Source organism: Canis lupus, chromosome 7 (assembly GCF_003254725.2).
Source record: "Canis lupus dingo isolate Sandy chromosome 7, ASM325472v2, whole genome shotgun sequence".
NCBI classification, from domain to species: domain Eukaryota; kingdom Metazoa; phylum Chordata; class Mammalia; order Carnivora; family Canidae; genus Canis; species Canis lupus.
The window spans coordinates 40,326,684-40,353,637 of NC_064249.1; the positions used below are offsets into that span (position 1 = coordinate 40,326,684).

Consider the following 26,954-nt stretch of genomic DNA (forward strand, 5'->3'; position numbering starts at 1 on the left):
ATGCTTCTAAGGTCCTAGACGTTGTTTGAAATATAATTAATGTTCAAATACAAGCCCTTATTAGAGAAAGAAGCAGTTTTATTTAGGTGCATAGAAACATATCATTATATTAGAGCAATACAGACCACTAATAATTCATCCTCTGTCTGATGTCTTCCATTCATGGAAAAATCAAGGGTCATTCACTCATGGATATCTTGAGGGTGAGAATGATGGTGATCGTGATCGCCTTCCACCCTTGTCCATGCTCATCACTCAGGCCCAGAATGATGCCTTCTCAACTTTTCCACTGAAAACCCTCTCCTACTTCTCCAGAACTGGGTTAGATTTCCCTCCTGTTGGACTATCAAAGCACTTTCCTCTCTATATTCGACTCCCCGTTGGTCCTTCTGCCTGCCCCATTAGAATGAAAGCTTACTGAGTCTTGCTTACCACTGTTCTCCTAGCACCTCCTCTCCTGCAAAACATACTATTATAGAATCCATATGTATTTGTCAAGACATGCCTGTAACAAATTTTAAATTCTAGAACTCTAAGTTAAAAATTTTATAGTCCATTCTCCAGGAAGAGTGAGATGGAGCTATACTTTATTTTTCAGTCTACCTCCTAATCAAGTCAAAGTGTATAGCTTCCTCTAAGACAAATGAGTCAAGATACTTTCATATGTGCTACATAGTCTGTGAGTTGTCTTATGATTCAGTTACTCCATCATATGTGGATGGTCAACTGGAAGTGGCCCAGCAGAAGCCTCAGATATCAGAGGAGTGCATCTCTGCATTCAAGGAGAACTTGTCCAGCTCTGGAGTGATTCAGGTACATCCTCGGATTACATGAATCTACAGGATTGTAGTCTTGCCTGGTGTCTGGTAGCAGAGAGAATGTGTTGCATTTTCCTTGGAAGACAGTAGCTGGAAGTTTCTGAAAATATGACAACTAAAGCTTTGGGGAGCTTTTCATATCAAGAAGTTAGAGCAGTACTTAAGGCATTCTGTTAAAGAGTGACTTTTGTCATTAGGAGTCTCTCATACTGGGTATGGGTAACATGCTGGTATTTTAAGAAAGATTCCTCTACTTCCCCCTTTCACTTCATTACTGCAGCCAGCTGTTCTCAGAAGCACCTTGCTGCACTCACGCTGGGACTGGCCGTGTGGGAGCTGCTGCTCGTCAGGATCCCGGAGCACGCTCCCATGCTCCTGTGGGCATCCTTGCTGGTCCTTGGTAAGTGGTGGACGGGAAGCCTCTGCTCAAGAAGGAGCCAGAGTCTCCCCATGAGCAAAGCTTCCCCTCTGGGCTGTGAAACAAATGGATTATGCTCCTATTTCAGAGCCACAGAGAATGAACAAAGGGGAAGATATTGATTGAATGAATGGTATGGGGAGGGGGATGATTTCCAAAAGTGCATTCATCACTTACTTTTAATTGCCTTCAAAATATTCCTCCTCTTCTAGAAATGGGCTTAATTTTCCATGTTAAAAAAAAAAAATCTACAGTTAGGGGCTGCCGGGCTGGCTCAGTCGGTAGAGCACTTGACTCTTGGCCTCAGGGCTGTGAGTTTGAGCTCCACGTTGGCTGTAGAGATTACTTAAAAATAAAATCTTAAAAAAAAAAATCTGTAATTCGATTCAGTTACCTTCCTAATCACAGATCATCAAGACCCAGGGTGAAAGATGAACTGAGTCTGTGGGAAGGGAACATGTCCTAATTGTGAACTGATGTAGAAATGAGCTTCTGCTGAGAATGTTTATTTCCTTCTCTGTACCCTATGATCATGCTTGTTCTGATAATTGCAAAAAGCATGAGGGAAGAAATAAGATAATTTCCCCTGGATTATTTCCCCCTGCTTCTGTCCTAGTTTTCAATATTTGTTCAAGTGAGGCACTGATTTCCTAGTAGCACAAGCTAGGGAAATAAAGACCAGTCACTTGTAGTCAGTCGTTTGCACATTAAATTTTTATTAAGCATGTTTGTCTTATTCCCAGCCACATATCCAGACCCTAACTAAAAGAAGAGTTATTAGTGTGGCTGGCATATCGTGAGAACTCGGTAAAAAGTGAATGAAAGGGGACACTGGGCACAGCACAGTGCTGGGCAGCAGGAGAGCACAGGGTCATAGAGGACACAGTCTCTGCCCCCAAGAGCTGACCATCTGATGAGGAAATCAAGATACAAATGCAAGACCATTTGACTTGAAAACACACAAAAATATTATACAGTGAGTCATAAGATAATGTGTGATTACTATTAATTCTTGTTAATAGGAATTATAATTAATTGCTGAGCCCTGACTATGCCAGACACTTCTAAGAATACTCCATGTATTCATCTACCCAATCTTTTAACAAGCAATGAGCTGGAACTGCTACAAGTCTCACTTTCCAGGCAAGGGAGCCAAGGCACAAGAGACAGTCTCTTGCCTTTAGCTCTGTGCAATGGCAGAGTCAGTGTACAAGGCTATCCCCTGACATTGGAACTGTGCTATTAGCCACTGCCCCATACTGCATGTCTGATTTCCAGTCCCAGTGAGCTGTGATTGCTATGTTCTGAGCCTAGAGTAGAGTCAGGGCACTGCAGCCCAGAGGCATCTGTGAGGGCTTCATGGAGGAGGTAGCTTTCATCTGGGTGTCAGGGCTTGAGTGTGATTTGACTGTTCTTGGTACTGAAGGAGACTAATGTTCTAGCCAAAGAGACAGTAAAGCCAAGTCTGAGCAGCAGCCACAGCATGGTCATGTCTAACAAATAGTGAGAGTGGCCATTGATGGAAGACTTACTAATTCAACTCATTGAAATAGAACTATGAGCTCACCTTTATGGTCCCCGTGTGACAGATGAGAAAAGGGGAGCTTGAGAGCTTACCACAGGTAGACAGTGTTGCCCTGCTCAGCTTCAGACCTCTGTGGCTCCTGGTTTCTCTGGGCGGTGGAGCTGGGCTCTCCTCTCCTGCCCTCAGATGCAGTGGGGAGGGCGGTGGGCTCTCTGGGTGGGAGGGCTCGGCCCCATGCCTCGTGCTGACCTTGGCCCTCACCTCTCTTACAGCTCCAGTCAGTGGACAAATTGGTAAGTAGGTCCCCTCTTTCTTTTCTCTTTAATGTTTCTAGATATTCTAGTGACCATCCTCTGTGTGGAATGCTTGTCAGAGGTCTGGTCCCCACATCCTTGTCCTGAGGACTTCAGGCAGGGCAGCATCACTCCATCCTATGACCCTGACCTAGGAGCTGGGGAGTCACACTTTTGGGCCAAACCTGTCATCATGTCCAGTGAACCTGAGGGGCCTGGGATGCATGTCACGGAGGCCAAAGAGGAGTGTGCCCCATCTGATGCGGGAGATCCTGGAGGGAGGCTAGAATTCGGCTGAGACCCCGGTGGGAGTGGAGGGTCGGAGTGCAAATAGCTCTGCTTCTCCACCTTTCCAGCCCAACACAGCACGGTCACATCCTAGGGGAACTGCTCCACCCCAAACTCCTACATGCGTGTGTAGACATTTTTCTGTGAATAGCTCAAGTCACGATGCCTCTGAGCCCCCACCATGCTGGTCAGCAAAAAGGCCAGTCTTTTCTGGGAGCTGTCTCCAGGTGTTCTGGTAATCCCTGAAAATCCCTTCAAGGCCACTGGGTTCATCCTGGGGCTGCTGGCTATCATCAGGCCCCAACCAGCAGAGCTTCACACTGTCCCCTGCCGCTTGGGGCTGTGGACACAGTCCATCTCCCACAAATCCCTGCTGAACAGGGAAGAGATTACAACTTGACAGGACTTTGCTAAATGCTCTAGGATGGAGAAATAAATTACAGAAAGTGTCTTAGATCAGGTGCTAGATGTGGTTAAGCTGAGAGCTTCTAGCTCAGTCCCAGCCTCATGAGGCCCCGACAAGATCTGAGCCTTCTCCAGCACACAGCAAGGGCAGTTCTGGGGGCCAGTGAGGAATCTGGCTGCGCACAACAGCAGAAGGTTTCTCCTGCCCTGGAGGTGAGACCTGCTGCCCAGTCTCCACGTCCTAGCCAGGATGCTTCCCAGGAACACAGACAGCCGAGATTTCTATTCTCTCCAGGAGAAACACGACTCCCTGCTCACTGGGAAAACAATATTCTGTAGAATCCTCTAAAGAGAAAGAAAAAGTCTGCAGAAACACCTGAGGGTTTGCATTACCAAACAGAACATTGAGCTGCTTCCTCTAAAACTAGTGTTCAGGTTATTCTACAATTTTTGCTCCCAAACACAGAGAGAATATTTCCTTTACATTTGGGTGTAACTGAAAGACTTCAGCATTCTTGAGACAAAGGTAGGAATACTTAAAGTCTCAGGCTTTAAAAAAGCAACCATTTGTATGTCTTAAAGGTAGATCATCCTCCTTATCTGAGGCTAAAGTTACCAAAGAAAAAAACACACCTCAAGGTGATGAAGTTTTAGAATATAGGTGAGGCCTGGAGCCAACGACCAAGAAAGAATTCTTGAGACGTCTTTGGTGCAAAATGGTGGTTTTATTAAAGTCACGGGCAGGAAGAGCTGCTGCCCCGGGCCTGTGAGGGGTGGCTGCTTATATACCCAGGAGTTGGAGGGGTTTGGCAATAGCGTACTCTGAGGAATCTTGGAAGCAAGGTTTCCAGGACCTTGAGGGGGCTAGCTGTGGTTGGGGAAAGGTCACTTATTACCGTCTAATAAACGCTGAGTCATGAGACCCTTCAGATGGATATCGGTGGGCCATGTGCTTGGGGGATGACTGCCAACATGTATCTTGGGGGGTAGAGATAAAGGACATTTCTAAAGGAATTTTTATATGTTAAAGTAGACTTACAGGCTTCTGGGGGTCGGGCTAAGATTGCCTTTTGCCCTCAGCAAAGTATGAACATCGAGGCAGTGGAGTCCGTCGAGGAATGTCCCTTTGCCTATTTCAAGGACTTGTCAATATGCTGTCCCAGGCTCATGCCTTGTCCTCAGCTAGCCCTGTATTCCCCCATAAAAGGGATTCCGCTTAAAATTTTATGGTAAATTACGTACCCTCATAATTGAGATTTTCATTTTGAAAGATAAAATAATGCAAATAGACATAATCTGTTTTTTTTTCCTGCTTCACAGAATTTAGATTACACAGGCAATTTGCAGAACAAATTGAATCGAATATTGATTTTTTAAAATGAGGTAGCTGCCACACTTCAAGCATCCTAAATGCTCAGAGCAGGAAGCTGGGGAGGAGGGAGGCAAATGAAACTTTAAGAGACCTCCCCCCACCCCCCCACCCCCCACCCCCCCACCAGTCACCCTACCCTCAATTCTCCCCTCTGCCTCCACCCCCACCCCCCACCTCCACCTGCTTGTTCTTTTATTGCAGGGGCGAAACCTCCCTGAGCACCTCCACCCCCCCACTCACTCCTGGCTCTAGTCCCCTGACATCTTACGGAGAACCGGATCCTGTGGCTACTAACTATTCCCCACATCCTGAATTCCTGCCTCTCCACCAAAATCCGAGAGGGCAGTTTCCCTGCACAGCTGCGCACCACGTTAGCTCATCAAAATGCCAGTCTTCCAGCGGGCTGCCAGCAGCAACACCCGGGAAGGTGTGCGGGAGGGTGTTTCCAACAGCGAGTAACAGTAACGTCTCAGAGAAGAGAAACGCCTCCTTCTTCTCAAGTTTATCACTGGGGCCCATCAATTAAACAGACAAAAGATAGATTAGCAGGAGCAAGATGTGTATTGGCTTCTTACAAGGGTGTGCAGAGACTGGGAACCAGGGAGGGGGTTAGGACTTGGGGCTGGGATGCCACCTGAGCAGGGCAACAGCCAGGATGTGGTGGGAGAGTGGGGAGGGGTGGGGGTGGTGTGATATTCAAGAAAGATAACCGGCCCTTTGGAGAACAGGTGGTGACTATGGTAGTTCACTAGTTTGTGACCATGTCTGTTGAGGCTCTGGTGATAAGGATCAGTCTTTCATGGCTGCTCCTGAGGAGGCAATTTAGAATGGGGTTCTTTTGGGAGGCTCGGCTGTCAGGCAAGTAGGGTATTCAGAATAAAAAACACACATAAAACCTATTCTGAAATGCTTTCAGCTCAAAATAACTTCTTAGACCACGGTGGTGTCTTCTGGATCCCTTCAGTGACCAAGCCCTGGGCAGGAGGGAGTCCAGAGGGACTTAACCAAGGGCCAGGCCAGTGTCACTGTCTTCCCACAGTGACTGAGGTCCTGCTGGGGTTGTCCCCTTGAGGCCAGCCTGCTCTTACAGATCACAGGGTAGCCACTGCACTCCCAGGAAAGAGGAGCACAGTTGGAGAAGCTGCAGTCCTCCCAGGGGCTTCCTGGGGGGATTCTCCAAAGCCTGGTCCTAGGGTATGACCCACACAGATGACTGCAGTGGGGACCATGGGGGTCTTCATCTCAGACTCTGTCTTTTCTTTCCTCGGCAGCTGCACCCAAACCCGTGATTTCCCTCCATCCTCCATGGACCGTCGTCTTCAAAGGAGAGACAGTGACTCTGACTTGCCATGTACCTCACCTCCGTGCAGCAGAGTACATAACATGGCACCTGTCGTACTTCGGAAAGGATCTACTACATAAAACCCCAGGAAACACCCTCAAGGTCCATGACTCTGGAAGGTTCAGGTGCCAGACCAAGGACTCGCCCCCAAGTGACTCTGTGAGGTTGATCTTTTCTTCAGGTGAGCAGCAAGAGGGTGAATTAGTTAAACTTTAGGAGTCGTTTCATTGCATCCTAGCCCCCTGGAGCTGGTGACCCCTGAGGTCCTTCTTCCTTCTGCTCTAACCCTTGACCTCTGTCACCTTCATGTCCTAGGGCCCTTCATGTCTACAGGAATTTTCCAAACTACTGTTGACGTTAAAGTTTCATTATCTAATGTTAATCAGCAGACATCCCTGCACATTTACCATTGGAGGAAGGAGTTCATTTAGGGGATTCAAAACTGAGCTGTCTTAGCCCCTGCCCACAGGATAAACGACAGAGACAGGAATGCACTGAGCACCAGGAGGTGCAAAAAGTAGCCTTGGACCAGAGTTCAGAGGAGGGGAATCTCCACCTCAGGCCCGTGTCCTCACCTGTCCTGGTGCCGGTCCTTTCTCTACTCCTGCTTTCTTGCCTCGGGGCACCCACTGTCTTCCTGTCCTGCTGTGCCTGCTTCACAGAGAATGGTTCTGACCACTGTATGGCCCTGCGCTGGGGGAGAGGCAGTCCCTCAGCCACCTCAGAGGGGTCAAAACTGACTGCTCATGCAAATTTGAAGAGCCAGAGGATGTCTGCATGGGATCCCATTCCATGTCCCTTGCCCCTGGGTGTGTATCCAACGACAAGTCTGCTGCAGAGCAAACCCTGGTGCCTGGTGACACTTCCTAGTCTGTTCCCTCTGCAGTGACTCCCATTCGGAGACAGGGGGAGCAGGTTGGTGGCGATCTTAAACCGTGTTCAACAATGTTGGGGTGTTGTTACATCCCATGCGCTCTTCGTCTCCGCGTTAGAATCCTTATACGGTGTACCTGTCCCGAGTGTCACGTAGGTGTCGAGTTGGTGTGTTTGGGACTTATGATTTACGAATTGCCTCTGAAGCAGGTCATTAGAAGTCGGAAGGAAAGAGTGAGCCTGGGGCAGGAGACTAAATCCTGTGGAAGACAAAAGAAAACCAGTCAAGCGTTGTGAGCCAAGCCGACGGAGGAAGAGGGTGCCGTCAGTGACAGGCTCTGTTGTCTGTGTTTTCCAGACTGGCTCATCCTTCAGGCTCCACACACCGTGTTTGAAGGTGACACGCTGGTCCTGAGATGCCAGGTTAAGGGGAGACAGAAACTGATCACTGTGAAATACAGCTGGAATGGGAAAGTTATCTCTGTCTCTAATCAAGGCCAGGATCTTCTGATACCACAAGCAAGTTTGAACAACAGTGGCCACTACCAATGCATTGGATTTCTGGAGAGAGATCATTACGTATATAAGTCAAGTACCAGAATTATTAAAATTCAAGGTAAACCCTTTCATATAGATTTGCTTAGTGATGTCAGGGTGGGGAACTGGGTGTGACAGAGGATCCATATGTTCATGTCCCAACTCTGGACAGCGGGAAGTGTGGGTCGTCCAGCAGAGACGGCAGGGTTGTCCCACTTGGACCCAGGGGAGGGTAATGGGATGGCGGGGCCGATGGGGCTCTGTCTTACAGGGGGTCTGTCCGAAGCTCTCTAGGACGGAGAAGCCAAGCCTGCCTGTCCCAGGGCCCTACATGTTCTGAGAACTCGGTTTACCTCTTCTCTCCAGAACTATTTCCATATCCAAAGCTGCAAGTCACACCCTCCCAGCCTACGGAAGGCAGCTCTGTAAACCTGAGCTGTCAAACACAGCTGCCTCTCGAGCGGTCAGACACTCTGCTGTACTTCACCTTCTTCAGAGACCGTGGGGTCATGCTGTCAGACTGGAGCAGGTCCCCAGAACTGCAGATCACAACCATCTGGAGAGAAGACTCGGGATCGTATTGGTGCACGGCTGCTACAGCAATCCCCAGCATCCAAAAACACAGCCTCCCACTGCAGGTTCACGTGCAGGGTGAGTGGGTCCCCAGCATCCGCAAATGCAGCCTCCCCAGCAGGTCCACGTGCAGGGTGAGTCGTGGGGAGGCGGCGGAGAGCCGAGGCCATGACACCCTCCCTGATGTCTCCCTGTGGCTCTGTGCAGGGTTTTGTCATCCTGATGGAGGCAGGCTGGTCCTGAGAAGTCAGGTACTATAATAAAAGAAATGCAGGGCTTGTTTCCACCACTATTTTTCTAAAAACTCAAAATTCCTTTGGAACTCTAGTACCTTGAAATGAGAGAGATTGTTCATGAAGTTAGATATGAGAGTTAAGGGAAACAAAAGTAAGAAAACAAGGTGCCCTGAGCTGACACATTCTAGATGGCCAGATCGTGGGATAAACCACTAAGGAAATAAGCACGGCGTCTTCCTAATCAATAGCTACAAATAGTGGGAGCGCCTGCCATGTGCAAAGCACCAGAGAAGGACACATACATAAAGATAAATGTGATAAATATCATCTTGTCTCGTACCAAAGCAGGACTCCTGGAAATGGATGTGGTCCAGCAGCATCCAGGTGGCCACTCTCGCTGCCACCTATCCCTGTGGATAATTCAGACTGCCACTTAGGACATCAGACAAAACTCAAAGGCTTCTTCAGGGATAGGCAATTTTTCTCTCCCAGGGCCTCATGTGTCAGGATGGAGCTATTATTACATCTGGTGATGTTCCAGTCCATGGGCTACAATGTTAGCACCTGCTGGAGTGTACCTTAGTCACATAGAAAGTGAGCCGGTCCAACATGCCAGCCCTGCCCTCCCCACACATGCCCTCACCTGCCCTCTCATGTCCATGCAGGTGTCCCAGTATCCGGAGTGCTCCTGGAGACCCAGCCCCAGGGGGGCCAGGCGCTTGCAGGGGAGCCTCTGGTCCTCGTGTGCTCCGTGGCTGAAGGCACAGGGGACATCGCATTCTCCTGGCACAGAGAGGACACGGGGGAGCATGTGGGGAGGAAGCAGCAGCGTTCCCAGAGAGCAGAGCTGGAGATCCCTGCTGTCGGGGGGAGCCACATGGGGCGCTACTACTGCACGGCTGACAACGGCCATGGCCTCGCCCGCAGCGGAGCCCTGAATGTCACTGTTACAGGTGAGATTTAGTCTCCGTTGACCTTATTCATGCTCAGTTTTTTTCAGGTTAGGGGTGAGCATGGCCAGGACTCCTGGTGATTCTCTTGTTTCTGGCTCCATTTTGCAACGTGTAGTTTCTTCACACAAATATTAATACTCAGGCTACAGTGAGGTTCTCCAAAGAGGTGATGCTGGGCAGGAGGCTTTTCACACCCTGGAGATGACTGTACGCCTCTGTACTCTGATCCATTGTGCGTTGATGTCAAAGAGCAGTGTTAGCCCTTTAGCCACGGGCAGGGTCCTGGGACCCAGCCTGCACTTGCCTCTCCGGGAGCCGTCACAGCCCACCCCCCCTCACAGGGCCAGCCACAGGCCCTGTAGGCCTGAGAACCTCAGGGCCCAAACTGCCCACAGGCCAGGAAGCTAACGGGGGCCCCGGGAGCCAACACAGAGCCCAGTCACCTTCTGCTGGGTCCCATGGCTCTGGCCTATGTCTTTCCCTCCCTCTGTCCTCAGGAAGCCACACAGCCGGGCTCCCAACGCAGCCCTCCTGGCTCTGCTGAGCTTCAGTCCCATCTCTGGCAGGCTCGGCTGCACCCCTGTCATCCGATAATGACATCCTCTTACGAGGGGGGCTGCTGGGAAGCAGGCTGCCGGCTCTCCATTGCAGTGGACTCCTCAGGAGAGTTAACCCTGCTCACTCCCTCCGCTTCTAGTCTCTCTCAGCCCCTCAGTACCTGGCTTGCTTCCTGCCACCAATGTCACTCTGGTGAAGATCTACTGCCCTCCTTGTTGTTTAAGTCAGTGGTAATTCTTTCCCACACCACTTAACTCCTTGCAAGCTTTGGACACAACTGGCCCTCCCCTTCCTTCTTGGACCGCATTCCTCCCTGGCTTCTCAGACACGGCTCACTCTTGGTCCTCTGCGCATTCACCAGACACTCCTTCTAGGCTTCCCTGACTGGGTTCCACCCGAATCTCCAGCTCTGAGTGTGGGGCACATGGCTGTGTGTCCTCAGATCCCCCAACTGCGCCCACTGTCTGCATCGTGTCATCCTGTCTTGTGATTTTAGATGCACCTTTGACATCTATAAACTGACAACCCCCAACATCGACCTGCAGCCCAGGCCTCTCGTCCGAACTCAACACCCATATATCCAAGTGCTTAAATAAACTGCTCCACAGAAATAGCTGTCATCTCAAACGTAATTCATCCAAAACCAAAGTCTTGATTTTCACTCCAAATCCATTCCTGCTTGGAGCATCCCCTGGCTAAATGTAAAACCCCACTCTCCTAGTTGCTTAGGCCAAAACTTGGGACATCATTTGTGACTCTTCTTTTTATTTTGTCTTCCACATTGAATCCACCTGTCAGTCCTGCTGGCTCTACCTTCAGGATATAGCCAGGGTGGGACCCATTCCCACCATTTCCACTGCCACCCCCTGACCCAAGCCACCTCTATTCCTTCCCTGGATTACTGCAGTGACAACCTCATGGCCCTCTGCTTCACCCACTGCTGTACACAGTCTATTCTCAGCATATCCTCAGAAGGAACCTCTAAATCGTGTTGCTCTCCTGCACAAAATCTTCCTTTGGCTTCTCATCAACTTCAGAGTAACAGCCATCATCCTCAGTGGCCTGCTCTGGCCTGATTGCCCTCCTTCTTCCCCTTACCTCCTCCACTCTAACCACCATGGCCCCTGTCTCTTCCTCAAGCTTCCAGTCATGCTCCTACCCACCTCAGGGCCTTTGCACTGCTCTTCCGTGATATTCTCATGCTCACCCCTTACTTCCCCCAGGAGTTTACTCACCTTTTTAGGGAGACTTTTTCCCAAACCACCTGTTTAACCCAGTAGCCCTTCACCGTGGCACTTTCTGCAGACCCCCTGGATTCTCCCTCAAAGCACTTACCCCTGACCGCCATGCAAGGTCCTTTTGTCCCTCTCACTTTTCCCATACTTGCCTCTTGAGGGCAGGTTGTTATTTGTGTCCCAGGTGCCTGGACTAGGACTTAGCCCATATTAGGCTTTCAATAAATATCTACTGAATAAGTGATTTTCACACACATCATTTTATTGACCATAGTAACAACCCCAAAAGATAAAGACATTGGTATCTCCATTCTACAGAAAAGGAGTATGAAGCTCAGAAAGGCTTAGTGATTTGCATAAAGTCAGAAATTGTAGACCTGCACACAATCATTCAGCTCAGAGGGACCGAGGGCATTGCCAAAGTCCTTCGAAGACATAGCACACAGTCAAGTTCCCGCTGCCCACCATGCTACACAGATGGAGAACCGTGCCATCTCTGTGAGCAGTGAGCCCTGACAGGACCGTGACCTGAACAGTCGGGACAGTAGCTGTGGGAAGGGGTGCAACAAGGCGGCCCAGCTGCTATGCTGTTTCCCCCTCAGCTCCCTGGAGGCAAGTCCTGTGACCAAGGGGACCTCCCCGGGCGGGTCTTCCCACCAGCAGATGCCACAGGACTGTCTGCCTCTCAGTCTGGAAATGTCTCAGTGAACTGTAAGAGTGGGTGTGATCCCCAGCACTGAAGGCCAGAGACCTAGCCTGGTGTCGTGTTGATGGCATTTCAAGAGGGAGAAGAGTTTAGCAGAGCTATAAGCTGCCGAGGGGCACCCTCTGAAGACCAGCCAGCCTGAAAACCCAGAGGGGCTCTGGAGGCAGGAGAGCTGCTTCTCCAGGAAGGCTCTTGTCCTGAAAAGGTGTCCTTGGGGAGCCCAAAGGCTGCACTCCCTGAAGAGGGCAGTAAGGAATCTGTGGGAAATGACACCTCAGTGTGAAGGCGTTCATCTTCCCTTTGGAGTCAAGGTCAGTAGAATCAACCCACCTCTGTGGCCAGCTGGCTGCCTCATGCATGTCATCGGGCTGGCTTGCACGACTTCACAAGGCAGATGTCGTCCTCCGTTAAGGAAACAAATGCTCTCAGAGATTTAGCAGATGTCAAGGATTCAGATGACATATGGCAGAGCAGGAATTTCTTATTAAATCTTTTTTATTCGTGGACCTTATGGAAAATCTCTGTGCTCAGAAATAGGAGAATTTCTAGCAGCAGAGAAACTCTGGAGTAGCCTGGAGTACCAGGCTGTCGTAGCTCATGTGTTTTTTTGTTTTGTTTTGTTTTTTGTTTCTTTTTTGTATTTTTTTTTATTGGAGTTCTATTTGCCAACATATAGTATAACAAACACCCAGTGCTCATCCCATCAAGTGCCCCTCTCAGTGCCTGTCACCCAGTCACCCCATGTTCGTTTCCCAGAGTTAGGTGTCTCTCATATCTTGTCACCCTCACTGATATTTCCCATTCGTTTTCTCTCCTTTCTCCTTTATTCCCTTTCACTATTATTTATATTCCCCAAATGAATGAGACCATATAATGTTTGACCTTCTCTGACTGACTTACTTCACTCAGCATAACACCCTCCAGTTCCATCCATGTTGAAGCAAATGGTGAGTATTTGTTGTTTCTAATGGCTGAGTAATATTCCATTGTATACATAAACCACATCTTCTTTATCCATTCATCTTTTGATGGACACCAAGGCTCCTTCCACAGTTTGGCTATTGTGGACATTGCTGCTAGAAACATCGGGGTGCAGGCGTCCCGGCGTTTCACTGCATCTGTATCTTTGGGGTAAATCCCCAGCAGTGCAATTGCTGGGACGTAGGGCAGATCTATTTTTAACTCTTTGAGGAACCTCCACACAGTTTTCCAGAGTGGCTGCACCAGGTCACATTCCCACCAACAGGCAAGAGGGCTCCCCTTTCTCCACATTCTCTCCAACATTTGTTGTTTCCTGTCTTGTTAATTTTTCCCATCCTCACTGGTGTGAGGCGGTATCTCATTGTGATTTTGATTTGTATTTCCCTGATGGCAAGTGATCCAGAAATGGGTCCTCAGCTCTATGGTCAACTAATATTTGACAAAGAAGGAAAGACTATCCACTGGGAAAAGCACAGTCTCTTCAATAAATGGTGCTGGGAAAATTGGACAGCCATGCGCAGAAGAATGAAACCAGGCCACTCTCTTACACCATACACAAAGATAAACTCAAAATGGATGAAAGATCTAAATGTGAGACAAGAATCCATCAAAATTCTAGAAAAGAACACAGGCAACACCCTTTTTGAACTTGGCCACAGCAACTTCTTACAAGATACATCCATGAAGGCAAGGGAAACAAAAGCAAAAATGAATTATTGGGACTTCATCAAGGTAAAAAGCCTCTGCACAGCATAGAAACAGTCAACAAAACTAAAAGACAACCTACAGAATGGGAGAAGATATTTGCAAATGACGTATCAGATAAAGGGCTGGTTTCCAAGATCTATAAAGAACTTATTAAACTCAACAGCAAAGAAACAAACGATACAATCATGAAATGGGCAAAAGACATGAACAGAAATTTCACCAAAAAAAGACATATACATGACCAGCAAGCACATGAGAAAATGCTCATGTGGTTTTAACAGAAATTCATTTCTCATAGCCCTGGAGGCCGGAAGTCTGAGATCAGGGTACCAGTGTGGTCAGGGTCTGGGCAGAGCCCTCTTCCTGGCTTGCAGACAGCCACCTTCCTGGAGCAGATATGTCCTCACATGGCAAAGAGCGGGGAGAGAGAGAGATGACTCTGGTGTCTTTTCTTATAAGGACAGTAATCCCATCATGAGGGCCTACCCCCCAGGCCTCACCTAAACCTGATCACCTCCCAAAGGCACCATTCCCCAAACTGGCACAGTAGAGGTTAGGGCTGCTTCAGCACGTGAGTTTGAGGATAGACACAATTCGATCCATGGAATGGGCCAAAGTTGGCTGGGGTGGTGCTGTGTGGGAACAGGCCTATCCCCTGTATGGGGGTGCCCCCTGAACTGATCAGAGGGTAGCATGAAGTTCCTGGGGGAATAGGATGCAGTGTGAGGGCCCCAGGGGAGAACTAGTGCTGACGTAGAGACAGCAGGCACCATGAGTCGGGAATGGTTCAAAGCACTTCACACATATTAACTCATTTACTCCACCAACAACAGTGGTACCTTGGTTAGCACCATCCCTGTGTTACAGATGAAGAAACTGAGGCACAAAGGTATTACATTCTTTTCCTTGGCCACACAGTGAGGATATGGAGGAGCTGGAACTTTAACCCAACAATCTAATTATAGAGTCCACACTATTCTCTTTTTTGTCTCCTACTATCGTTGGGATATAATTGACAGAGAACCTTGTATAAACTCAAGGTATACAACTTAATGATTTGCTCTCTCTATATTGTGAGGCATGATTACCACAATGGTGTTAGTTAACATCTCTGTCACGTCAGATAATTATCATGTGTGGGTGTGGGTATGAGCATGTGCATGTGCTTGTGTGGGGAGGACTCTCGGCATCTTTCAGGTGTATGACACCGTGTTGTTAGCTATAGCCACCATGCTGCGTACCACATCCCCAGAATGTACTCCTCTTATAACCGGAAGTTTGTAACTTTTGACCAACATCCCTCCACTTCCCTCACTCCCCAGAGCCACCACCAGTCGTTCCATTTCTATGACTTTGGTGTTTTCAGATTCTACATCTTAAGGGGGCTCGTAAAGCATTTGTCTTTCTGTTTGACTGACTTCACTGAGCACAATGTTCTCAAGTTTCATCCATGTTATTGCAAATGGCAGGCTCTCCTTTTCGTGGCCAAGTAATATTCCACCGTATAAGTGCATGATGAAGTGTATGTATTTTCTTGATCCATTTGTCTGTTAATGGATGCTTAGGTTTGTTCCTGTGTCTTGGCTGCAGTGAACATGAGGAGGCGAATGTCTCGTCCAGACAGTAATTTCATTTTCTTCAAATGCATCCTCAGAAGTGAGATTGCTAGATCATATAGAAGTTCTGTTTTCAACCCCTTGAGGAATCTAACCCCCAGCCTGTTTCCCACAGTGACTGCACCAGCCGACATTGCCACCAAACAGGGCATGAAGGTTACCTTTCCTCCACCTCTTTATCAACACTTGTTACTTCTTGTCATTTTGATAATGGTCATTCTAACAGGTGTGAGCTGATATCTCATTGTGGTTTAGATTTGTATTTACCATGTGATTGGTGATGTTGAGCCCCTGATCATGTGCTCATTGACCACTCATATATCTTCTTTGGAAATTTTTGCATCTATGTTCATCAGCAACATTGATCTGTATATTTCTCATGGTGTTCTTATTTGCTTTGGTGCCAGGGTAGGGTGATGCCAGCCTCATAAAATGAATTTGGAAATATTCACTCCTCTTCAAGTTTGTGGAAGACTTTGAAGGGATTGGAGTTAATTCTTCTTTAGATGTTTGGTAGAACCCACAGGTGGTACCATCTGGCCCTGGACTTTCTTTGATGGGAGAGTGTATTACTGAGTCAATTTCCTACTCATCACTGATCTTCATGATTCAGTCCTGATAGGTTGTATGTTTTTAGGGATTTACCCATTTCGTCTCGACTCCCTTACTTATTGGTGCATAATTGTACTGAGCCTTTCAGACTAAGAGAAATTTCAACTCCTTCCTCTAGAGTAGCCATGTCTTCTAGGAGTACAGGGTTACCAGGAAGGGGAGAGATTTGCCCTCTGCTCATTGAATCTGGAACCCTGGGTTCCCTGGCTATGGCTCACTCTGATTCTGCATAGGCAGATGCCCTGGCATGCAATGGGGAAAGATTCACTACAGGACACAGCTGAGCTGCTCTGTCCCTGGATTTCTCCCCAGCACTCCACTCCTCTGGTTTAGCTTTCATGGTGGGGAGGCTGGGCTGGTGACCTCCACTGTCTGCAAGTGGAACCACTCATTGGTCAGATATTAGCTTTGTTGATTTTGTCAGGAAGAGAAAGCATAGAGACAGCAATGTCACCAATGGCCAGTGGCTATGTGTACTGAGTACCTGCTTTGTGGCAGGAATCATGGATGCAGAACACCATGCAATAAACGGGAATTATTATCAGTGGTGCTATTGTTGGGAAACATGAATGTTTTCCTTGTAATCTGTGGCCCTGGCATCTGAAGTCTGAATTCGGGACCAAGGACCTGCATGTGAAGCACCCCCACCCCCGCTCTTTGCCCCCCTCTTCTGCATTTGCTTTTTCACAAATGTATTTATTTGTTTATCTGCCTCCTCTCCCTCCACTGTGAACTCTTAGAGGCACGGACATCACTGTCTTGTTCATTGCTCTGTCCTCAAGGCCTGACATATGGCAGGACTCAGTAAATGTCTGCTGAATGAATGAATGGATCTGCCAAATGAAGTCTCTTGAATGATAAGACAGGAGAACAGACCCAGTAGAAAAATCAGAACCCCCGACAGCTGAATTTGTTGCTCCCACCACTTTCTCTTCTCTCCTACAGAGCTTCTATGAGGAAGGAGGTGGTGCTTTTTCCTCGTGGTCTCCCAGTGTGTTTTTGTCATGGCAAGCAACGTCACTTCTCATGCCCAGTGGGTAGTGTCGGCCCTACGTTATGGGCTGACAAATCAGCATCATGTCACATTTCCCCAGGTGGCCTGGGGAAATCCCCAAGAGGTCAGATTACTAGAATATGGGACATACAAAAAAAGAGATGCCCCTCAAATGCTAATTTTTAAACCAATGTCAGTGGGTTGGTGGAGGTTGCTGGCTGTGTTCTTCCCCTCTGCCATGGCCCCCAGACCCTCAGCCTGCACCTCTTACCAGAGCACAGAGTCCCATCCTGCCATGTAAGCTCAGAGCTGGGTGGCCCAGAGCAGAAGGTTGCCTCCTGTGTGCATCAGCATCGTCCATTAGATTTCTCCCTCCCCAGGGCTCATGACCCCAGCAGCATTGAGGAAAGGAACCAGGGCCCCATGGCCCTCTCCTGGGGCTCACGCAAGCTCTTCCCTGTCAGGCACTCCGGGGAACAGAAGTGGCCTCATTGCTGCAGGAGCCACTGGGGGGCTGCTCAGCATTCTTCTCCTGGCTGTGGCCCTGTGGATGTACCACCAGCACCAGCGGAAGTCAGGTTTGTGTTCTCTCACCCTCTGCTAGAGGTCATGCCCTGTCCCTGGCAAGCACCTTGGCCACGAGCTCCCCACCACCCTCCCCCTCACCACCTCCAGCACCCACAGACATATACCATCAGAGGTGTGCCGAATAGATGCTGTGGTTGAGGGTTGCTTGTACTAGCTGGGTTCACTAAGAAAGTAAGTAAAATTTTTCAAATAAAATTTCAAAAACTTAATTCAGTGGTTTCCCTGGGCAGTTTTTTGGCTCATAGACTGGTCAACTACTTCCTGCAGCCCATCCTAAATCCCCCATAAACGGGCAGTCACTATAAGTCAAAGGCTCTGAGAATAAGAGCTGGTTAATCTCAATCCTTCCTCCCCTGAGACTTCCCCATATCAAAGCCTGAACCTGCCACCCTATGCTCCAAGGGAGGGCTCCCCACAGGCCAGCCTGCCAGCTCCTCCCCTACCTGGGGGAGAGCCTTGCTTCCAGAGGCTTCTTGCCTTGGCCCCGCTCAGGCTAGTCGCAGGTGCAAGACCTAGTGTAGAAGACAGGCACAGAAGCTGTTCCGGTTCTAGAACAACTACCCATACCCTCCAACTCTTGTCTCTTGGTTTAAATCAGCTCAGTTCAACCCACACACTGTTCTCAGTGCCATGTGCCCTGCATGGGCTGCTTTGGACCTCAGACAACGAGTCATCTGGGCATGACCATGGACTCCTCAAACTCTGCTGGCAGCCCCATACTGCTCTGCAAAACAGACTATTTGGTCCTGTTTAGTATTTCTTGAGGTGTATCATCACAGCCTCGAACTTTAATCAAGTCTCAAATAATTGCATGTTTAACCCAGGAATGGGTGGCCCTGTCCCCAGCGAGTTATACACTTTGTTCCATTCTTTTCCAGATCATTTTCCTAAAAACCCAGGACAGAGTGCATGTTTGAGTTGACTTTTTCTGTTGACCTAAGGCAGTTCCCGTGCATGAACTTTTTGAGAACGAGCTCCCTCTGCTGACACAAACATGCCTTTGCTCTGTTTTGCAGGAGGTCGTTTTCTGGAAAACACAACCAGGTGAGGTCTCAGCATTCTCGGTCTTCCAAAAATAGAATATGCAGAACTGTGGGTTTACAAAATTAGGTCAAGTCGTGTCTCTATGTCCCTGTGGCTAGGTGCCCACATTTTCACACCCCCTGATATGACCAAAATCACAATTTCTAGGGCCTTCTAATAGTCCATATCATGGATTTTACAGGTATTTAGACCCATTTCTTATTTGAAATTTATCCATTCATCCAAATGGGTGGTACCAAGGATTATAGGTTTTCTAGGTGGTCAAAGAATATTTCTGGTTCAGATGGGGCTCTAGTCAGACAATGTGTTGCTGTGATTATGTACATGATGACTGTGCCAGATTTTCCAGGAAAATCTTGGTTTCTAATCATTTTCCTTTGCCCCACACATGCACATATACTTATCAGACTTCAGAAGACATGGTCCTGTACCATCTACATGCCTAGGTCCTTATATAGCCAGTGACTTGGAGCACAGATTGTGTCCAATTCCTTCTTGAATTGTCCAGGCAGGACGCTGTGAAGACATGTAATCACTACCTCCTGGTGATGAGGCCAGGTTTTTTAACCAGTTGAGAGCTGCCCTTCTGTCTCTGAGATGGTTGTTACTAAGATGTCAGAGACTGGCTGGCCTTGTTCTCTGGCAGCCAGCCCATTCTGTGGTCCTAGGGATGCTCTCAGAAGAAAAATCTGGCTCTACATGGACCCACTGTAGGTCCACTTAAATCATTCCCAGTCCCCAGTCCCCTGCCATCAACTGCCACCCTCCTCTGCTTCCCCACCCCACCATGCCCCTTCCTTTCTGGGTTCTTCATCCTCTGCCATCAGCTGACCACCCCCTTTTTGCTCTGCCTACCCCACCATGCCCCTTCTTTGGGTCCCTGGTCTCCTACTCTCTACTGACTTCTTCTCCCGTGCCTCTTCCTCTCTGGCCATGCCACTGCCCTGCATCGTATGCCATTTCAGGGATGATCATGCATTTCTGTGTCTTACAGGAGCACTCCTACCATAGGCCCTGGAGAGGCCCCCCATTCTGGGTGCCCTGCCCTGGTGGAGCTGCAGCAATTGTATGGCAATGGTGAGAACTCCCCATAGGGAAGCCATTCCTTCTGGAGCCAGGGAGAAATAATGTGCGTGAGGCCTGGTGAAAGCCTGGTCTCCTTACGGTATCCCAAACCCAGACCTACAGGAAACCACTGCCGTATCCTTTGTCTCAGAAGTGTGGGGAGGAGATTTAAGAAGAGGCCTCTGTAACACATACCTCTAATGGGGGTGGCCTAGAAAGTGCTGTTTCTCCCTTCAGGGTACCTCGAAGAGGAAAACTTGGCATATTCTGAGATCCGTATTATTCAGCTGGGACAAGAAGAGGCAGGTAAGTCCCTGGAAAAGACCTTGGCTTCAAAATATATTCCTTCATTAAATGCATGTTTTTACTGAGTACCTCCTATGTGCCAGGTACTGTGGAACGTACATGGGGTCAATCACCAAACAAGGCAATAGAAACTACAGTGGTGCTTAGATTCTAAAGAAAGAAAAAAGACACTAAAAATGCATCATTTATCTTTGCTGATGATTAAAACAAAAGTTAAGCAACCTTCTGATCAGTATTGTGATCGTGAATGTTTATGTATGAGCATTTCTTTTAAGTAATGAATTAAGTAATCAAGTGATGGGGTTTACAAGCCACCTACTATGTGGTAAGAACATTTATAGATACATGTTCACATAAAGTGTATATATACATAGACATATGTTCAGTTAGTCCATATAAACAGCCCTGCGTAACCAATATACTGAACAAGCAAGACTTGTGACTTCATTACAAAAAATACGTTTCCCACTGTTTCTTGAAACTTTGTGGGAGATCTTCCCGGGCACTTAGGATGAAAATTTGGCAGTCTAGGCTTTAGGCTTTTCAACACATTCTCTAATTTCTTAGGTAATGAACAGCAGGTGAACACCATTTGTCACAGTCTCAATTCAGCAACTAGAATACCCAGTTCAAGATGTTAATCAAAATTAGCCCTCCACTAGTTCAGGCAGATTTGAAAATGCGAACTGGCGGGGACAAGAGAACAGCATGGAATTGGCTTTTCTATTTCTGTGGCTGGCCTCCCCTCACAAGCCTGGATGGTGCAGGGGACCTGAGGGGCAAGGGTTCCGTCAGCTGCTGCCCGGAAGCTGGTATCCACCTGTCTGGCTGGCACATGCAGATGTGAGCCCTACCCGGGGTGCCTCAGTGGCTCAGTCAGTTAAGCATCTGCCTTGGGCTCAGGGCTTGATCCTGGGATATTGAGATGGAGCCTTGTGTCGGGCTCCTGCTCAGCAGGGAGTCTGCTTCTCCCTCTCCCTCTGTGCTCACACACAATCTTTCTCTCTCAAATAAATAGTCTTAAAAAAATAGAAGTGGACCCTCCCAAGAGGTGCATGCATGCTCTCTTCTGCGGTTCCTGCCAGATGCTTCTTCCTGCAACTTTTTTGGCACAGTTGGCCATCTCTAATCCCCACAGGTGTTTGTGATCCTTCAATGGCCTCATCCCCATCACTCACATCTAGCTTCTGCTACTGGCGTCCCCTGGTACCTATGGACCCTACGGAACAGGGTCCCCTCAGCCACACCCTTGTCCTTGGTCCAAGCTGGATCATGTCTGTCTGTGGGGTCACTTGGGGGTTCGTGTCCACGCTACCTCAAAAATGTCCTGATCCCATCACCAGTTGCGAGTCAACACTCTCAACCCTCTAGACTGGAGGCTCTCAAATATTTTTTATTGTCATCCACAATAAGAAATACAGATTGTGTTGTCAGCCAGTGTGAATCTGCACACATACACAAATAGTAATGAATAACTGAAACGTAAGTATTTTATAATACTTAGTGTGATGCACTTGAGTTTCTATTCCACTCAAATTTATTGTTTTAATCAGATTTATTGAGGTATAACCCACATACAGTATAATTAACTAATTTTATTTTACTTTTTTTAAAGATTTTATTTATTTATTCATGAGAAACACACAGAGAGAGGCAGAGACACAGGCAGGGGGAGAAGTAGGCTCCTGTGGGAACCCCAATGCAGGACTCAATCCCGGGACCCTGGGATCACTCCCTGAGCTGAAGGCAGACGCTCAGCCACTGAGCCATGCAGGCATCTCACAGTTCACGAATTTTAAATGCACAATTCAACTAATGTTAAGAAATATAACCAGTCCCAGACTCACCACCACCTTCAAGACACGGAAGGTTTCCAACACCCAAGGAAGTCTCTTCCTGCCTCTTTGCAGATGACTTTTCCAGCTCTGCCCAAGCCACCACTGACCCACTTTCTGTTTCTAGCATTTTGCTTTTCTACAATTTCATGAAAATGGAGTCATACGTAATGTAGTCTCTTTGGCTTCTTTCCCTTAATGTAATGTTTTCAAACTCATCCATGCTCTAGCATATTGTAAGTAACTTACTACTTTTTTTTTGGCACATATACACATATACACAACTGGATGATTTGATTATAAGTATATGCCAGTGAAACCATCAGCATATGTATCATCTCCTAAAGCTTTCCTCCACCCCCATTATTACTATTATTATCTGTGTGCATGGTTAGAACACCTAACCTAAGATCTACCCTCTTAGCAAATTTTAAATATCCAATACAGTATTATTAGCTATAGGCATGATGCTCTCTAGAGGATCTATAGAACTTATTCATCCCACATAACTCAGACTTTGTACCCTTTGACCATTACTTCCATTCCCCTGGTTACCACTGTTCTGTTGTCTGTTTCTATGAGCTTGACTATTTTAGATTCAACATATAAAGTGAAGACATACACTATTTTTCCTTCTATGTCTGGCTTATTTTACTTAGCATAGCATCTTCCAGGTCCATCTATGTGGTCAAAATGTTAGGATTTCCTTCTTGTTTAAGGCTGAATAATACTTCACTGTGTGTGTGTGTGTGTGTATATATATATATATATCAAATATTCTTTATCAATTCATCTATTAATGGACACTTAGGCTACTCCTGTCTTGGCTACTGTGAAAAATAATGCAGCAAACATGGGGTACAGATATCTCTTCAAGATCCTGACTTCCATTCCTTTAGATATATACCCAGAAGTGAGATTGCTGGAGCATGCAGTAGTTCTATTTTTAATTTTCTGAGGAACTTCCATATGGCTTTTCCACAGCGACTGCCTTACACTCTCACCAGCAGTGCACAAGAGCTCCCTTTGCTCCATATCCTCACCAACTCTTGTCATCTCTTGTCTTTTTAATGGTAGCCATCTTAACAAGTGTGAGGTAACATCTCATGATAGTTTTTATTTGTATTTCCCTAATGATTAGTGATGTCAAATATCTTTTCAATATCTGTTGGCCATCTCTATGTCTTTGGAGAAATGTCTATTCAGACCCTTTGTCCATATTTAATTAAGTTAATAGTAGTACTTTGGCTATCAAGTTGCATGAGTTCCTTATATATTTTGAATATTAACCTGAATAGTCTGCAAATAAATATATTCTCCCATTTCATAGGTTGCTTTTCCAAATATGGTGCCTCATTAAGGAATTTAAAATCCCCAATATTTTTGTGCATTGTAGAAATTTCAATTGCCACCTGGTCTTGAACTTGTTTTACAAGTGATGTAAACCACCACTGCCCCCAATGATCACAAAACCTGCAAAAGACAAAGCTAAGACCAAGTCTTCTGTCTTGCTGTATTTGCTGCTTATAGAACCTATCACTATATTTTACCAATATGGATCACCTGCTTTGTTTATCACTTTGCTTTCTCTGCCATCCCCACTAATCAGGATCCTTTGAATGGTAGAATTAGAATTGCCTCCAAGTTGTTTGGGTTAGTTGAATGCATCTTATAGAGTTAGCTTGATAATTTACTCTTCTTTGCACTCTTTCTTTGATGTATTTTGTGAAAACACCATTGAAATTGAGCACTCTGTTGGTGGACTAGTTCTATTTCAGATACTTTATATATTAATTGATCTGTAGCAAGATTTCTTCCACAGTTTCTTGAGGTTTGCATGAAGCCCCTAAAATTGTATGCAACATTCCATATATATGACTATTATTCTGGGAAGAGACTACATAGCTTTCATCACATCATTAAAAAGATCTGTAACCCTGAAAGTTCAATGGTAAGAATATGGTGACAAAGAGAGGAACTTCAATTGTCCCAGAGGCATCTCTCTTTCTCTCTTTTAGGCTCTTTCTCCATAAATCACTATGTGGCTCTGATGCTTCCATCCTTTTCTGAAACTCTCAATTTCTCACATGTAGGTTCTGGCAAATCCCACCTGCTAAACTTCCCTCTCACTGAAGCTCCATCTCTAGAAAACTGTGGAAATAAACTTAAGAGCTAGAACACATTAATGTGAAAGAGTTTTCCCATAGGCACGCATGTGAAGCTCTCTCGTGGGAGCTTGCTGAGCAATCACGGGGTGTTCTGAGGTTGGAGTGAGACAGAGAAGCTGTAGGTTAGGAGAGGCAAAAGTTAAAGCAGAGAGACATTCTCTATCAACATCTGACAAAAGAAGGGAGCAAGATTTCTTGGTGTGGTAGTGAGGAAGGACCTTACAGATCAATGGAGCTTGTAAAGAACTTGCAGAGGGCAGGACTAAGAAATGGTAAAACAGAAAGTCATATGTGTCATAGGACATTTTGGGGGTTGGGCGGGGGGAAACATAACCGCAGGTGGAAAAGTTTCAATGGCTCCCAGCCTCTGGGGAAAAACTTGAAGCCTGTGCTCTGAATGGATTGTGATGCCCATAGTTCAGTGAGTCCTTTTCCCTCCACAGCCAGTACCTCCAGAACATCTCTAGAGAACAAGGTGAGTGCCAGTCCCTGACTTTTTTCTCTCCCACTGCTACCTCCAGCCCCCGCCCCCCTCTATCTTTCCAGTTCTTCTTCTATCTCCTTTCCACCCCAGCATACTTCAGTTATCTACTCTGCGGTGAAGACACAGCTCCCAGAGGACTCAGCTGGAGAGGTCAGGTCTCAGGATGAAGATGCCATAGAAAATTATGAGAATGTCCAATTTGCATGACTTGTCCCTGATGCAAAGCTCCCAGCCCAGTGCCATCTTCAGGGTTTCTGGAGTGGCCAACTAGTTCCAATGTACCAGTTCTTCCTGCCCAAGTGCATTCATATCCGACTCCTAATTCACCTGCTCTGAAGTGGTGATGGGGCAGCCACAGAGAGACTTGCTCAAGTGATCAGGGTCCATGGATAGACAAGACCCTGAGCACCTGCTCTGAGCCTAACCCAATGCGTTCCTCAGGGTCTGATTTAAGGGAAAGGAGGAAGGGGAGAGAAGTACTCCTGCTGAAAAGCAGAAATACAAATGTTGGTGAATAGGAATTTGCACATAGACGCAACTGAGTGACTCAGATATCTGCTCAACGTGTCTCCCACCACTATCCCATTGGGGATCATCTGCAGCAGCTGGCTTAACTATGAGTGGTGCCCACATGCTTCCTAAACAATGCCCAGAGCCACCCCTCCTGCATACCCTGTTTCCACTGTCAGGATTCAGTTGCAGACCAAAGAATCCACTCCAGCGGTTTACAGAGAAGAGAATTTAAGTAGGATATTAGGTACTATACATCTGAAGAGCTAGAGAAATGGGCTCTAGGCTGAGCTTCCAAAAGCAAAAGGCAACAATGTTAATGTTACTTAAGACAAAGATTTTTAGCATTAGAGAAGAGAAATAAAAAAATAAAATTGGGGCGCCTGGGTGGCTCAGCAGTTGAGTGTCTGCCTTGGGTTCAGGTCGTGATCCCGCAGTCTGGGATCGAGTCCCACATCGGGTTACCTGCATGGAGCCTGCTTCTCCCTCTGCCTGTGCCTCTGCCTCCCTCTGTGCCTCTCATTAATAAATAAATAAAATCTTTTTAAAAATTAAATTAAATTAAATTAAAAAGTTAACTAATAGCCATACAGATCTAAATTTGAGTTGGAAGTACCAGTATAAGCTGATGTCAAACTCTGCTTTTTAAAAAAGATATTTATTTCCTAGGTCTGTACACTGAAAATGCCTAGAAATAATTATAAACCTGACAGCAGTGAGCACACCTTTCATGGATTTTATTCTACAAATACTATTTCCCACCCAAAGGGTATTGGACTGTCTTTCTTGAAAGAGACATGTCCTTAGTTACCAAATAGTTGCTGTGGGAATAAATAATTCTTCCAATAATGAAGAGGGAATGAAAGAAGCAGAAAAGCATTCTTTTGATTGGATATTTCATGGGATGCCTACTGATTAGGTTAACATGAAAAATCAATCAGGCTAATATTATGTGCCTCCTAATGGAAGTATTTAATGTCACCTACAAAGTATTCATGCCCAAAATATCAAAATTGAATCCAACCAAGTTTCTAGATCTAACCATCAGCTTACAGGAACTACATGGAGCTACAGAATAGTGCCATGAGACCTACAAACTAAATGAGACTTGACATACACCAACCAAAGGCACAGCCAGCCTTGTTTGGATCCTGACTCAAACCGAGTTAAGAAAAATACCACTTGGGAAATTCTAAAGGAAATTTGTACAATAATATTAAATTATTTTATGTTTGGATGTAAGTGATAGTGCTAGAGTCATGTTTTATTTTTAAAATAAAGTGTCTTTAAGAAGTCATACTGAGGTATTTGTAAATGAAATGATACAGCCTTGTTTGAAATAATCTAGTAAGAGCAGGGTGAGTGGGATGGTGTGGAGCTGGCCATGTGTGCAACGTTTCTGAAGCTGGGTGACAAGTACATTGTGGGAGAAAAGGGGGATTACACTAGTCTCTACCTTTGTATGTTTGTAATTTTCCACAATAAAATACTCAAATATCCATGCCCAGACACTGTCTCATTCCATGACCATTGGTACATCCACCCTGGTGGAGACCCCCTCACCCATCAGGCAGTGGGCTCACTGTCCCCTTGCTGATGTCTTTCCTGGTACCACCTATTCTTAGTCCTGTGGTCTCTTGCTCAAATTCTCACAGTGAGTTCTTACCTCCCTGACAACAGACGCAGAGTCCTTGCATGCCCACAACACCCCACCAACCTCCCTCCCTTGGCCTCCCAGGCCTCGTTTCCTGCTTCTTTACCCCTCATCACTCAGCTGCAGATACAGCTCACACCAGGCAAATGCCCCCACTCCCCACCCCTAAAGCTTGCATGGAGAGCTCTTCCCCCTAGATGCCCAACAAGGCCTTGAGGCCTACCCTCAATCACATGTTTTTTGTGAACTATTATCCC

The 26,954-nt window shown here is 46.9% G+C and overlaps 1 protein-coding gene across 2 annotated transcripts; it reads left to right on the forward strand.

Annotated features, from left to right (window-relative positions):
• The first annotated feature begins 675 nt into the window (after positions 1 to 675).
• On the forward strand, positions 676 to 26,542 carry FCRL4 (Fc receptor like 4). 2 transcript variants are annotated; one of them, XM_035718573.2, is made up of 13 exons: positions 676 to 813; positions 1,099 to 1,218; positions 3,034 to 3,054; positions 6,391 to 6,642; positions 7,693 to 7,950; positions 8,238 to 8,522; positions 9,346 to 9,633; positions 17,508 to 17,621; positions 18,648 to 18,675; positions 19,670 to 19,752; positions 19,978 to 20,046; positions 24,493 to 24,524; positions 24,624 to 26,542. In XM_035718573.2, the coding sequence occupies exons 2-13, from the start codon at positions 1,188 to 1,190 to the stop codon at positions 24,738 to 24,740; spliced, it is 1,578 nt and encodes a 525-aa protein (XP_035574466.2). In that variant the 5' UTR covers positions 676 to 813; positions 1,099 to 1,187; the 3' UTR covers positions 24,741 to 26,542. The 2 variants fall into 2 exon arrangements, with proteins under 2 accessions (XP_035574466.2, XP_048968461.1); XM_049112504.1 differs by lacking the exon at positions 3,034 to 3,054.
• Positions 26,543 to 26,954: the final 412 nt, after the last annotated feature.